General features: G+C 62.0%; 1 protein-coding gene across 3 annotated transcripts in view; it reads right to left on the bottom strand.

Annotated features, from left to right (window-relative positions):
- Positions 1 to 264: 264 nt before the first annotated feature.
- The window catches only part of CACNA1I (calcium voltage-gated channel subunit alpha1 I), a 133,564-nt gene continuing 121,031 nt past the window's right edge, over positions 265 to 12,797 (bottom strand). The window contains exons 31-37 of one of the 3 annotated variants that reach the window (XM_055374686.2): positions 12,328 to 12,449; positions 10,991 to 11,329; positions 10,572 to 10,718; positions 8,971 to 9,093; positions 7,361 to 7,526; positions 5,526 to 5,722; positions 265 to 4,264 (exon numbers count right to left, since the gene is read on the bottom strand). In XM_055374686.2, the coding sequence (XP_055230661.1) occupies positions 3,620 to 4,264; positions 5,526 to 5,722; positions 7,361 to 7,526; positions 8,971 to 9,093; positions 10,572 to 10,718; positions 10,991 to 11,329; positions 12,328 to 12,449 (1,739 nt within the window). In that variant the 3' untranslated portion in view covers positions 265 to 3,619. Of the gene's footprint in view, positions 4,265 to 5,525; positions 5,726 to 7,360; positions 7,527 to 8,970; positions 9,094 to 10,571; positions 10,719 to 10,990; positions 11,330 to 12,327; positions 12,450 to 12,797 lie in introns of all 3 variants that reach the window. The other 2 variants (XM_055374684.2, XM_055374685.2) reach the window with 2 other exon arrangements.

Below are 12,797 nucleotides of genomic sequence, written 5' to 3'. Positions count from 1 at the left end.
CTTCCCACGTGACCCTCTCGCCCGGGTCCAGCAACTCAGCCATAGTAGCAGAGCGTGGGAACCAGGCCTGCCTCCTCCCCAGCTCCGCAGGCCCCCAGCCACCCAGCGGCCATGAGAGCACCCTGCCATGAGCATTGTTCTAGGTCCCCGACGCCCCAGGCCCCACGCCTGAAAATGGGGGAGGAGACACTGCCACCCCTCCCTTGAGAAAAGCTTCAGCTTGACACCCACCCCACTGGGGAAAGAACAGCAGAGACACACAGAGAAATTCTTAAATAGGCTTCTGGGCTTTTATTCAAAACAACACTGGTGGTGGCTGCCGCTTGGTTTCTCTACACCCGGGCCATCTGGGCCACCAGGTACCAGCGCCATCAGCAACTAGGAGGGAAGTTCATTCACACCATAGAAACTGTACAGCGACTGAGAGTGCTAGAGTCACGGCGGCGGCCCAGGCCGAGGGCTTTCTGGAGGAGGTGGCCTCTGCCTCCTCAGTAGGCTGCAGCTTGGCCCAGGCTCTGCCAGGAACACTGATTATTGCACAAAGACAAAAAAGAGTATGTGTATCTGGGCTAAAGAGCAGCTTCTCAGACCCCAAGCCCTTACACAACGCAGCAAACGGGGCTGGGGTTGGCCCTGGAAGCGGAAGGCTCTGAGCTGAGGATTTGGGGGAAGACAGCAGACGGGCTTTACACACTTTGTCCTCCTTTAAGGGGCTGCCTGGTGCCAGAGAAGGTAGAGCAGGGGAGAGGAAGAGGATTTGGCCAGACTGGGCTGTCTCTGCACAGATGCCAAGGTGCCTGCCCACCACCACTCTACGGAGCCCAGCAGAGACAGCTCAGGGACCTGGGTCCCCACTTTCCCCACAGCCAGGCCCATGTGGGTTAGGGCAAGTTTGTGCTTTTGTGATAGACACAAGCCTGAGGCTATGGCCCCAGACCACAGGGTTGGGGAGGAAGGAAGGGCCCTTTGCCCAACCCTCACCCATGTTGACTTGTCCTGGCCAATGGATCACAGCTTCCCTGGTTCTCATCTCTGTCACCCACAGGAACAAGGTCAAGTGCCTGGGATCGGCAGGTGGGGCCTCCAGGAGCCTGGGACGGGCCAGGCCATCTCCCAGTGCTCCCTGCTAGGAGCTTCTCTGCCTCTGAGCTCAGCTCTTCCACCTTCTCCACACTCCCTGCTCTGTGGGCCCTGGAGCCTTCGCTCATGCCCATCCCTTTGCCTAGAACACCTGCCTCGAGGTGTCTGCTTGTTCCAGAGTCATACGGTTCAGGGTAAGGGGAGGTTTCACGTCAGACCTGCCTAGGATGTGTTCCCTGCTCAGCTGCTCTGAACCCATGTGACAGCAGGAAAGGCTGCTCAGTGGAGTCACAAGATGACCTGAGGCTGCTTGACTGGTGTCTGATCCCGTTAACTTGAAGCCCAACCTTCCACATGGTATTCCCAGGCCACACAGCCCCTCTTCTGGGCTCCAATACACATGTCCCTCCAGCAACACGCGGACTTGCAAAAAGTCAAGTCTGTCTGCTTCCCTCCAACTGCGAGTGCTCAGGGTCAGCCAGGAGCAGTCAAGCCTGCCCAGCCCCACTTCTTCCCCAGACAAGGTACCTCGTTCCACATAAAACCACCTCTGTGGAAAGGGAGGCAGGGCTGAGGCTCTCTGGAGCGGGCAGCGTTGGGCTTGGACCGAGCCATCCCCACAGGTCTACCTGCCCCCAGGGAGGACCGGGCACTTCCTCCCGCCACAGGCACCTTGCTCAGCATCACAGCTCTAGGGTGTGGAGTAGGGCCCTCCACGCCACCCCAGCTTCTTTGCTGCCAGGGCCCTGAAGGATTCTGGGCTGGCTGCTTCCCCTCTCCAGGGCTCAGTTTCCCGGGTGGGCTTGACAACCCCTCCCGGCCCCCTCTCCCTCAGCCCAAAAGGGAAGGGTGCACCCCACACCCTCACCAGCCCGGCCACAAGCTGAGTTCTTCCAAGTCAGAGTTTGGGAACAAGGACAAAGGCCCCCTCTCAGCAGGCCCCCCTGAAGCCCTCGGAGGAGGTCTTAGCAAAGGCAAGGGGGGTCTTAGCAAAGGCAAGATTATTGCTGAAGTACAGCATCTCCAAACTCGTGGCCTCTGCAGCCTCTCCAGATCACTGCCACCAACATGCTCCCAACCTCCTTCTTCAAACTGACTTCATGAAAGTCACTCCCTTTTTAAAAAGTAGCCTTGACCTAAGCAAAATGTCTGTGAAATCACGGGTTCAATGCATTTTTTTCCCAATAAATAGTGAAACAAATGCGTAACTCTTCAAATCAAACACCCAAGTCTAGAACCCGTTTGGGAAGCACTGCTATAGTGAAAGCTGACCTGCAGTTAGGGGCAGCGGGGAGGAGAGACAGGGGCTGGCAGGTGGGGTGGGAAGATGTGGCCTCCAGGTGACGTGAAAGGCTGGGCGTGGGGATGCGGCTGGACCCAGGGCCCAGGCAGGTGCCCCCACCCCTGCCTAGAATTCGGTCAGAGCTGCTTTGCCTTGAACCTACTGGGGCGGGGGCATAGTTGCTCAGGACGGGGACAGCACAGTGTCCAGGAACAGCCACAGCTCAGCGCCCATATCGGGGATAAAAGGCATTAGTGGCTGAACAACTAACTACCTGAGCCCAAGGGCACCTGCAGGGCAGCTGGAGCCAGTCGAGACCAGGTGGGTACCCTAGCCCCTCCAAGCAAGCCACGGCCGGCTCAGTCTCCCGCACCCTTCCTCTGCAGGCTGCCTCTACTCCTGCCCCACCCACCCCCGCCCTCCTGGGGGTGGAACCCACACCCTCAGAAGTGCTCAGGAGCTGGGGACCTCCCCTGGGGCCAGAGCCCCAGCTCAGCCTTGGAGCTGCTCTCCATCCCCCACCCCAGTCCTAAGGAAACACAGCTACTCACCCCTGATTTTTCTAAAGAGAGACATCTAACCGGTGGACTAAGGGGATGTGTGTGCTCTGGGGTGTCTACGAAAGACTTCACAATAACGAGACAGTCAGGATGACAGGACAGACACCCCGACACGTGGGAGCCACGTGGGATCTTAGCAGCGTTTCTTCTTTAAAGGAAAAAACACACACACACACCCTGAATTGCACCTCTTCTCCAGGGCCTGGTGCCCTCAGAGGCCTGAGGGTCCTCTCCAAGCTACTCTTAACCAGGGAGGAGACATCAAAAAACACAGCTGGGTTGCCCCCGCAGGACATGTGCCCTGGGGTGGGTCTGGCCAGAATCCCAGAGCATCAGACAAAAGCCCCGTCCAGGCCCTGGCCCACCTCCCACCTTTAGCACTTTCTGGAAGTCATAAGCTCTCAGTAAAAAAAATAAATATATATATGTATGTCTGTCTATGTGTGTGTGTGTATACACACATATATATATATATGCATATATATATATATATATATGTATATGCACTGGAAGGGCCACCATGGGCCACGCAGGCCTGGCTAACCCAGACTCCGCTCAGCCCGGCTGTCGGGCGCCTGTGCCCTGCGGGCCCTGCGCGATCCCAGGTGTGGACGAAGTATTGCTGTCTGCTCCTGGCTCCTGAGGTAAAGAAGGTGAGACGGGGCGGGCGGTGGGCGGCCGGGGGCCCCTGCGACCCTCATCTCTTCCTCTTGCTGGCGGCGTCTCCCGGCTCCAGCTCTCCGGGGAGCGGTTGCGGCGGGGGCGCCAAGGGGCCCAGGCCCATGGGCAGCGGTGCCCGGCCCGGGGGGTCCTTGCTGCGGTCCGCGGCCCACGAGGGGCTCCGGGCCAGGCCGTGGGCCAGGGCGGCGGCGTGGGGGCGGCCGGGGGCGGCCAGGCTGCTGGTGCTGCTGAACTTCCTGGCGGGCGTGAGGCCGGGGGCTGGCGGCGGGGGCGGCGGGCAGAAGAGGGAGGTGAGCGAGAGGCTGCTGAGGGTCTCCGAGTGCTCGCTGCCCGCGCCCCCGCCGCCCGCGCCACCGCGGCCCTCCTCGTCCGAGGGGTCCATGGAGTCGTGGTGGGTGCAGCCCGGGCTGGTGGAGCCCCCGCTGCTGTGGCTGCGCTGATGCGCCCGCAGCCCCCGCAGGCTGAACAGGCCCCGGCCGCGCAGGCTCAGGCGGCGGCGAGCGGCGGGGGACAGGCCGGCCCGGGGTCCTGGAGCAGGCACGGGCGGCCCCAGGGCGCGCCGGGGGCTGTCGCTCAGGGTCAGGCTGTCCTCGAGCGTGGTCTGCAGGCTGCCCGCGGAGCTGCTGGGGCTGGCGTCCAGCGACGTGTCGCTCCCGGTGGCCTGGGGGGAGGTGGGAGCCGTGGAGGCCGCCTGTGTCGGCCCCCACCCCAGCAACCTGGACGCCCCCCTCCCCCGCACAGCAGGCAGCAGGCAGCCCCCATCCACGGAGCTCCCTTCGGAGCAGGGCTTCTCCCCTCCGCACGTCCAGCTTAGGCGGCAGTCACCGCAGGGCCTTCACCTGCCCCGAGAGGTCCCCCGAGAGGAGCTAGCATCCGCCTCAAACCCAGGTCAGACCCGGCCCTGCCCTTCACAGAAGGCTCCAGGCTCACTCCAAGGGGAAGCCCTGGGCCCACCGCCCTCCCCCAGGGCACATGGCACCCCCACCGCACCCCCCATGGTCTGACGCGGCCCCAGCCCTGGCTGCTCCCACTGGTTCCGGTCCCTCCCACTTGCTCCGGCCCCTGGCCCCCACTTCCCGGCCCCAGAGCCCCCCACCTCCCAGCCACCCAGCCCCCACCTCCCAACCCCGGGGCCCCCCACCCGCAGCCCCTCCCCAGGAGCTGTTCTCCCTGCCTGTCCACCATGGAGTAGACTTTACTCTGCAGACATTTATTTTGGTTATCATCCCTCCTGCACCCAGGCAGCTCACTCTCAGCACTAAACAGTGAGCCCGGCAGGCAGGGAGTTTGTGTCCTGCCTGTCAGAGCACACAGCCTGGTGTGACGGGTCAGACAGTCACCCAATGAATCAACTGCACTCACTGCACTGTGGGAGCCGGCCCGGCCCCATTTCCCCACTCCTACAACGGAGCCCTCAGTGCTTCAGACCTCTGTGTGCCCGTGGGTAGGAGGGCTGTGGCCCTGGCCAATCCAGTACGGGGGACCCTGCAGCCCGAGGCTTCTCATCCACCAGACCCGCCCTCCCACCTCCATTCCTAGTAATCAAGCCCCCACTCACACCCACCCAGAGCACCCAGGGTGTCCTCCCCACTGCCAGCACCCCGCCACCCTGCAAAACCTCCAGTACTCCTCCTCCTCCCCTCCCCTCAAGCTAGGGATCACAGGCCTCTTCCAGACCCGCCTTGGGGTCCTCCCCACACTCTGCTGTCCCCAGGACCCAGCCCCGCCCTCTCCATCCACCCCAGTGCCACCTCCCCCTCCAGTCTCAGCGTCACCCCAGCGTTCCCAAACCCCCTTGCACGGTGGTGCCCTGGGCCTTTGGTTGGGTCCTTCCCCTCCCAGTCCTTTGGACTTCCAGGCCTGGCTTAGATCCTGCCCCTTGCCCACAGACCAGTGCTCTGGGGCCTGAGAGGTGTCGGTACCTGCCGGAGGAGGGTACAGTTGACCCTTGGTGACCGCAGAGATGCCCAGGAGCCCTGCAGCGCAATCTTGGGGAGGGTTCCAGTGCCAGTGCCCTTTTCTGGGCCTTTCTGGCTGGCAGACACTGCAGGGTGGAAGAACTCGGCTGGCATGGGCAGGAGAGGGCTGGAGGCGTCCGGGGAGAAGGGACTTGGGGGTGCTGCTGGGAAAGGAGAAGACAGAGCTGAGGGAGCATGCTCAGGCCAGGGGGCAGCCCCTGGAAGGTGGCATTGAGCACCAATCTCACTGGGCCAGCAGTGAGGGGCCACCTAATAAACTGACTGTGAGACTGGACAAGTCCCCCCTCTCTAAGCCTTCGTTTCCCCATTGTGGGAGCAAGAGCGAAATCCTGAACCAGCCCTTTTGATTCCAGGGGGCGGGGGCCCTGGGCAAAGACACAGCTTTTGGAGGCAAGCAGACGCGGGCTCAAGCCTAGCTCTCTTCCTCTGTAAAAGGGAACAAGATGCCATCTTGAGGGGCATAAGAAGAAGAAACAGCTGGAAGCTCCCAGCTCAGTACCAAGTACATAGTAGGTGCTCACTAGGATCAGTCACCTCCAGGTCCTGACCCCACCATGGGGCCTGGCCAGGCCTGGGGGCTACTGTGGGACAGCAGGTGGGTTGGGGCGTCCCAGCCCTGGGTCAGGCGCTGCACTGGATGGCAGGTCAGTCTGGCCTGGTTGGCTGCACATGGTGAGGGGCAAGGATGGGGGTGGGGGGTCTGAAGGCTGGGGCAGGTCTGGGTGTGGGGGGCGTGGGGGGTAGCAGCAGCCTCTGCCCACAGTCCCCTCCACACCTTGCATGTTGAGGGTGAGATAATGGAAAAATGTACCCAAGACGGCTGGACAGTCTGAATGTCCTGGCTGGGGTTCCTATGCCATACCATCTTACCATTTAAGGAAAATGTAAATAAATGGTTGGCTAAAGGGAATGAGATTGCATTCCACCAGAATGGCTCTCGGGTCAGCCCTGTGCCCTGAATTCTGGTTTGGGAAGTCTGGGATCTTGGCACCTCAGCCACCCTGGCCAGCTGAGAGCCCATCAGCTTTCAGGAGGGTGCCCAGGAAAGTCACCCCACCCCTGGCTCCTGGGAGGCGTCCCTGAAGGGTACTTGGGGTGGGCTCAGAGTCTTGGGCATCCCTCTTCTGCTGGGCTCCTCATCTCTCTGCTTCCCTCCACAGCCAGTGATGTGAAACCAGGTTCCTGCCACCCTCCATGAGGACCACAACAAAGATGAGCCCATGATGGCAGGCCAGCTTAGTCCCCTGGCCCTGTGCCCAGAGCCCAGCCACGGGCCCAAAGCATAAACAGAACACTGCAGGTAGGGCTGAAGGATAAGTATCAGGAATTCACAAAAGGGCTATTGAAGACACCAGGCTTTCCTATATTTAACATCCCCGTGTATATGAAGATCTGTGGGCTACACACCTCTCAAATTCAGCTCTAGAAAAACACCACAATAATTTGGCAGCTTTCCTTCTGCTTGATGAGAGCCGTGTGTACCCACCTCTTTCCCTTTTCACCATGGCTCCTAGGAAGCTCAGCATGAAGCTTCCTTTAGATGCTTAGGTTTTTGTTATAATTACCTCATCTTTTTGTACTATTTGGCTCTTGATCTTTTATCATTGTTATATCAGGCCTGAGAGTCTATCTCTCATTGTCAGATATCCATCTGGTTCTTTCTGGACTAAATATAATAATCTGGGTAAAAATACTAAGGAAAAAACTCAGCCATCTCCCTCTGAAGCAGATGCCCAAGATGAGGGCTGTGGGGAGCTGGCAGGGCTCCCACCCCTCACCTTGACTGCTGTCATGTTTCAGCCAGGACCGGACAGGGTTGAATGGGATCTCCTCCATCTCACACAGGAAGTTCTCTGGATCCGGTGAGATGGCCGTAGAGGACAAGGGGAAGAAGCATTCGCCCAGGTCTCCCACACGCATGGGCTCAGGTGGGTCCAGCTCACCCTGCAAGGAAAGGGAGGTAGGATGGGGCAGGACTGGGAAGGGGGACAGCTCATGAAGGGTACCTCATGACCTGCTCCACGGCCCCTTGCTTAACTAGGCTACCCTCATGTCTAGTCTGACCTTCCTCTCACCTCCTCTACCTGACCATCTTCCAAAATCCCGTGAAAGGAATCCACCTCCGAATGCCCACTGGATGCCCCAGGCAGTTATGACTTCCCCTGGTACAGACCCTGGCCCAGCGAAGAAGCCAGGTCAAGGCTGGCGAAGGCATCAGAAGACAGGCTGAGTGGCCACACGAGTGTCCCATGAGCATGACCTTGGGTGGGTCCCTTCCCTTTGCTGAGCCTGTTTCTTCATCCAAGGAGAGTAACGCCTTCCTTCCTAGGCATTCCCTGGCCCCCACATTCCTCAGCCCTGCAGCCCAGAGTGACCCCTTCCCAGAAGAGCCGCCTTAATGCCCCCTCCAAGGCAGATGAACTCGTGCCATCCCGACCTCCGATGACTTGCTGAGTCTGGCACAAAAGACTGCACCCTGCCCAAGTCCAGCTGAGTCCCAGAAACTGTGCATCCTGATATCCTTTGTAGGAGAGCAGTGTAGGGGTGTGGGGAGCTGCAGCAACTGTTACCAATCAGGGAGGGGACCAAAATGACATGGAAGGGACAGGAAGAACTGGCCCCACAGCCTACTCTGAGCTGATGGAGGGCCAGCCTAGGGGGCAGAGGTACCAAGCCCAGGGTATCCCCCAGCTGTCCCTTACACCCCCCACCCCCAGCAGGGCAGGACCACCTTGACCTTGAGATCAGGAGCCCAGGTCTTGAGATCTCACCCCCTAAGACTGCAGGATCAGCAAGAGCCCCCTCCTGGCCTGCAGGCCTCCTCAGACTGACCCCCTGGGGTGGCTTCCTGCTCTGTCATTCCTGGCTGTGTGATGTGAGCATCGCCCCACTTCTTGGAACCCCCATTTCCTCACATGTGAAGTGGGGACAAATCATCCCTGCTGCACAGAGCCGTGGGGCAGACAAACAGCTGGCATGGGCAGAGCGCCTGCACATAGTAGGTGCTTGTGCCTGACGCGACTCCCCCCGCACATAGCAGGTGCTTGTGCCTGACATGACTCCCCCGTTCGCTTCAGCCTCACAGCCCCGCCGGCCAGGGATGACCCCCGTGGAATGGACCAAAAAATACTCAAAGCAACAAGATGCAGCCAGTACTGCTGGGTGCCAGGTTGGAGTGCTGGCTGGGCTTGTGGCTGTGTGACCTCAGGCAAATCACTCCACCTCTCTGAGCCCTACTGCCCTCATCTGTCCAACAGGAGATGAAGGCCTAGCACAGTGGGTGCCGTTTACATGGTAGACTGGAAAGACAGGAGGGTCCTGCCTGGGTGGGCAGGGGCCAGGTTTCAAGGACAGACCCGCCTGCTCAGGAGTCCCCAGGAGAGCTGACCTTGCTGTCTTTGCGGCCAGGTGGGCAGGCTGTGGGGTCCTCGAGACTCAGGTCGTCACCCAGCAGGATGGACGAGGACCTGTCTGAGTTCAGGGAGAAGGCCTCCGTCTCAGCCAGCTGCACCTGCAGGAAGAGGGGGTGGCCTCGGGTCACCCAGGTTTGGGATGGGCAGACCTGGGTCCTGGGGCGTGCAGCCACAGGCCTGAGGCTCTGAAGAGAGGCCGAGCAGTGGTCAGAAAGGTCCAGACACCTGCTGGACATGGATGATGTGTCCATCCTGTGCAGGGGCCCAGCCTGGGTGACATGCGATGGTGACACAGTGGCCACCTCCAGTGGAAGCCAGCTCTGAGTGGCCCATCTTGCTACCTGGACCTGAGGGCAGGTGAGTTGCCGTGGGCTGTGAACTCCACAGCTGTCTGCTTGCCCCCAGACCAAGTGCCCGTCAAGACTGGGCTGGACTTGACTCATCTATGGCCCCATGTGGATGACCTGCACAGCGTGTCACAGGCAGGGGACACTGAGGGGCCCAGAGACACTGGAGAATCTGCAGCCACCACAGGGCAAGGATATGGGGCAGCCCAGACCTCCAGCTCCTGCTGATGGTTCCTGGGGACCTGCCCTGCAGCCACCTGAGGCTGGGGCCACTCTGGGGGCTGGAACACCCCAGGGAGAGCTCAGGGGCCCACACTGCTGGGGAGACGGGAGGGGGCTGACTGCGCCTGCTCTGGAGGCAGGCCCATGGGAACCCCTGAGCTGGGTGGGCCTAAGCCCTGAGGTGGAGGCCAGGACAGGGCACCTGGAGGAGGTTGAGTGCCAGGATGATGCCTTGGGGGAAGAGCGGGCAGATGACCCCTCAAGTCACAGAAAGGGCAAGCTGTCCTGCAAGTGACACACAGGCTCCCTGCCTGGCACCTGCAGCACACAAGGTGGGGCAGCTGCCCTACCCAAGCACCTACTGTGCGCGGCACGGGGCTGGGGTCGGCAGCTGTGGCCACCACACCACAGGCCCACACCACAGGCCCACACCACAGGCCCACGCCACAGGCCCACACCTGGCCCACACCACAGGCCCACGCCACAGGCCCACACCACAGGCCCACACCACAGGCCCACGCCACAGGCCCACACCTGGCCCACACCACAGGCCCATGCCACAGGCCCACACCACAGGCCCACACCTGGCCCACACCACAGGCCCACGCCACAGGCCCACACCTGGCCCACACCACAGGTCCACGCCACAGGCCCACACCACAGGCCCTCGCCACAGGCCCACACCACAGGCCCACACCTGGCCCACACCACAGGCCCACGCCACAGGCCCACACCACAGGCCCACGCCACAGGCCCACACCACAGGCCCACACCTGGCCCACACCACAGGCCCACGCCACAGGCCCACACCACAGGCCCACACCACAGGCCCACACCTGGCTCTGGCTCAGGGAGCCAATCTGCCCCGGCCATGGAAGCTACGTGTGCCCACGTTGACCCAGCCTGGTCTCTACGGCCCAGAGCCAGGCTCTGCCCTCGGGCAGGCCCCCCACCAGGTTTTGTGCTGCCCCTGCCACAAGGGGCCAGGCCTCCCGGGCTGCCATTACCTCTTGCTTGTCATGGTGACACTTCTTGCAGCCGGCGGGCGAGGAGTAGTGGTGGAAGATGGAGCCCGACAGGTTGTCGATGATGGTCAGCTCCCCCTCCAAGGAGTCCTTGATGATTAAAGAGACGCTGTCCAGCCACAGGTTCTCCTAGGCGGACGGGGACGGGGTGGGGACAGGCGGGATTATCAGCCGGGTCCCGGGGCTGCGGGGTGGGCAGGACACAGCTGCCCTCCCGGTTGGTTCTCTGCGCCCATGGCCTGGGACCGACCCCCTCATCACAGGGTCACCCCTTCTATGGAGCTGAGCAGGGTGGGGCCCAGAAAGAGGTCTCTGTGCAAGGCCTCCCTGGCCCTGCTGCCCATCTGGCCCTGCGGTGCCCCCCCTCTGGCGACCCTCGCACCTCTCCAGCCCCTGCCCACCTGGGCAGGCGAGTAGCAGCGCCGGCACAAGCCGCCTTCGGTGTCGCCCCCGCCGCCCGCCCCTCCCGGCCCTCGGCCAGGGGCGCCCGGGGAGCCGGTAGGCAGCCTCGGGCCAGGGCCCAGGCCGTGGGCCATCTCCAGCTCGAGCTCAGCATCCATCTCGGCATCCTCCTGCGCCTCCTTGTTGCTGTCGTCCAGGTGCTTCATGAGCACAGCCACCACCACGTTGATGAGCACAAACTGCGCAGTGAGCACGAAGCTCACGAAGTACAGCGGCGACACAAACTGCAGGCTGCTCAGGCAGCTGCGCTCGTCGTGGGTGCAGTCCCGCAGCGTGTCCTGCGTGGCGGGGAGGGCGGTGAGGATGAGGATGAAGACATCCCAGAGGCTGCTGGAGGCAGAGGCCAGCCCAGGGCCACACTCGGAGGCAGCAAGACCGAGATTCAACCCCCGAGATGGCCCCAGGCTGCCCTGCCCCACTCTGCCTTGTGGCAGCATCTGCCTGCCTCAGCTTCAGCTAAGTCCCCGCATGGACAGACGGATGGCCCAGCGCCCTCTCCTGCTCTCTTGCTCCTGCCCATGTCACCCTCCCCACAGCTGGCCTGCTTCCCCGGGACAGTCAGGCCTGAGAAGGGGCATCTGGGGCTTCCTTCAGTGGCCCCTGGGGAGTAGGGTGCATTCGGGACCAGGGCCTCCCTGTCCTTCCTTTCTGGTTTTTCAGCTCAACCCCCAACCACAAAGCCCAAGAAGACTCCATCACCTTCCCACCCTGGGCTGAGGAGATTGGCCGCCTCTCCCAGCACCCTGGCTTCCTGCCCCCTTGCTGGGGGCACTGGGGGCTCTGCAGGGTGGGGGTGGGAGGCAGAACAGGCCTACCTCTGCCCTCTCCACCCTAGGGCCCCGGAACTGAGGCCTTACCCCTGTCCTCTGGGAGCCCCTCCCTGCCCTTCCCAGCCCAGCCCGGGTTGCAGCCCAGGCCAGGGAGCCTCTGCCGGGTGACCTGGTCAGTGTGGCAATCACTAGGGGGCCTGGCCCTGGCCTTCAGGCCTGCCTGGGCCCCAGGTCCCCTCCGGAACTGGGTGGAGTTGTCTACCCTAGAATCTGAGCCCTGATCCCAGGCAACACTGGGGGATGAGGCAGTGTAGACAGGGGGCCTGTTCTGGCTCAGCTCTCCCCACTGTGCTGGTCCTGGGCAGGCCCCTCCACTCCTCCGTGCCCTGCATGCCCCTCCCATGTGTGGTGGGTCCCTGGGTGGGCAGAGCCCTGAGCAGCAGGACCAGCATCCTCACTGTCCCAGCACCTGGCTGATTTCTCCACCCCAGCCCGCCCAGGAGTACCTTCATGATCCCGTTCCAGTTGTCACCCGTGGAGACCTGGAAGAGTGTGAGGAAGGCCATGCCGAAGTTCTCGAAGGTGGCATGCCGGCTCATGCCCTCGCACGGGTTCTCGTCGTTGCAGACTGGAAGCGGGGAGGAGGTCAGCCCTGCCCGATGGCGGAGTGCCTGCGGGGCTCACCCTGACCTGGTGCCTCCCGCCTCGCCTCAGAACCCTCATCACACCCTAGGAGGGGCCTGCAGACTGTGCCCAGCCCACAGATAAACTGAGGCTCGGGGAGATGGCACATGAGCTGGGGCTCAGGTTTGGGTGAGTCTGGCTCTGCTCCCCGCCGAAGAATGGGTTTCTGAGAAAGAGGGTGAAATGGGGTGAGGGCCAGCCCCTCGGGGAACCCTGCTTTCCGGAGCCATCCCGGTGCAGGGTGGAGCTCAGCGAGCACTCTGTTGCTCTTTCCCCTGCCCTGGCCTCTCCA

This window comes from Gorilla gorilla, chromosome 23 (assembly GCF_029281585.2).
Source record: "Gorilla gorilla gorilla isolate KB3781 chromosome 23, NHGRI_mGorGor1-v2.1_pri, whole genome shotgun sequence".
NCBI classification, from domain to species: domain Eukaryota; kingdom Metazoa; phylum Chordata; class Mammalia; order Primates; family Hominidae; genus Gorilla; species Gorilla gorilla.
This window is presented reverse-complemented; position numbering and strand designations above follow the sequence as displayed.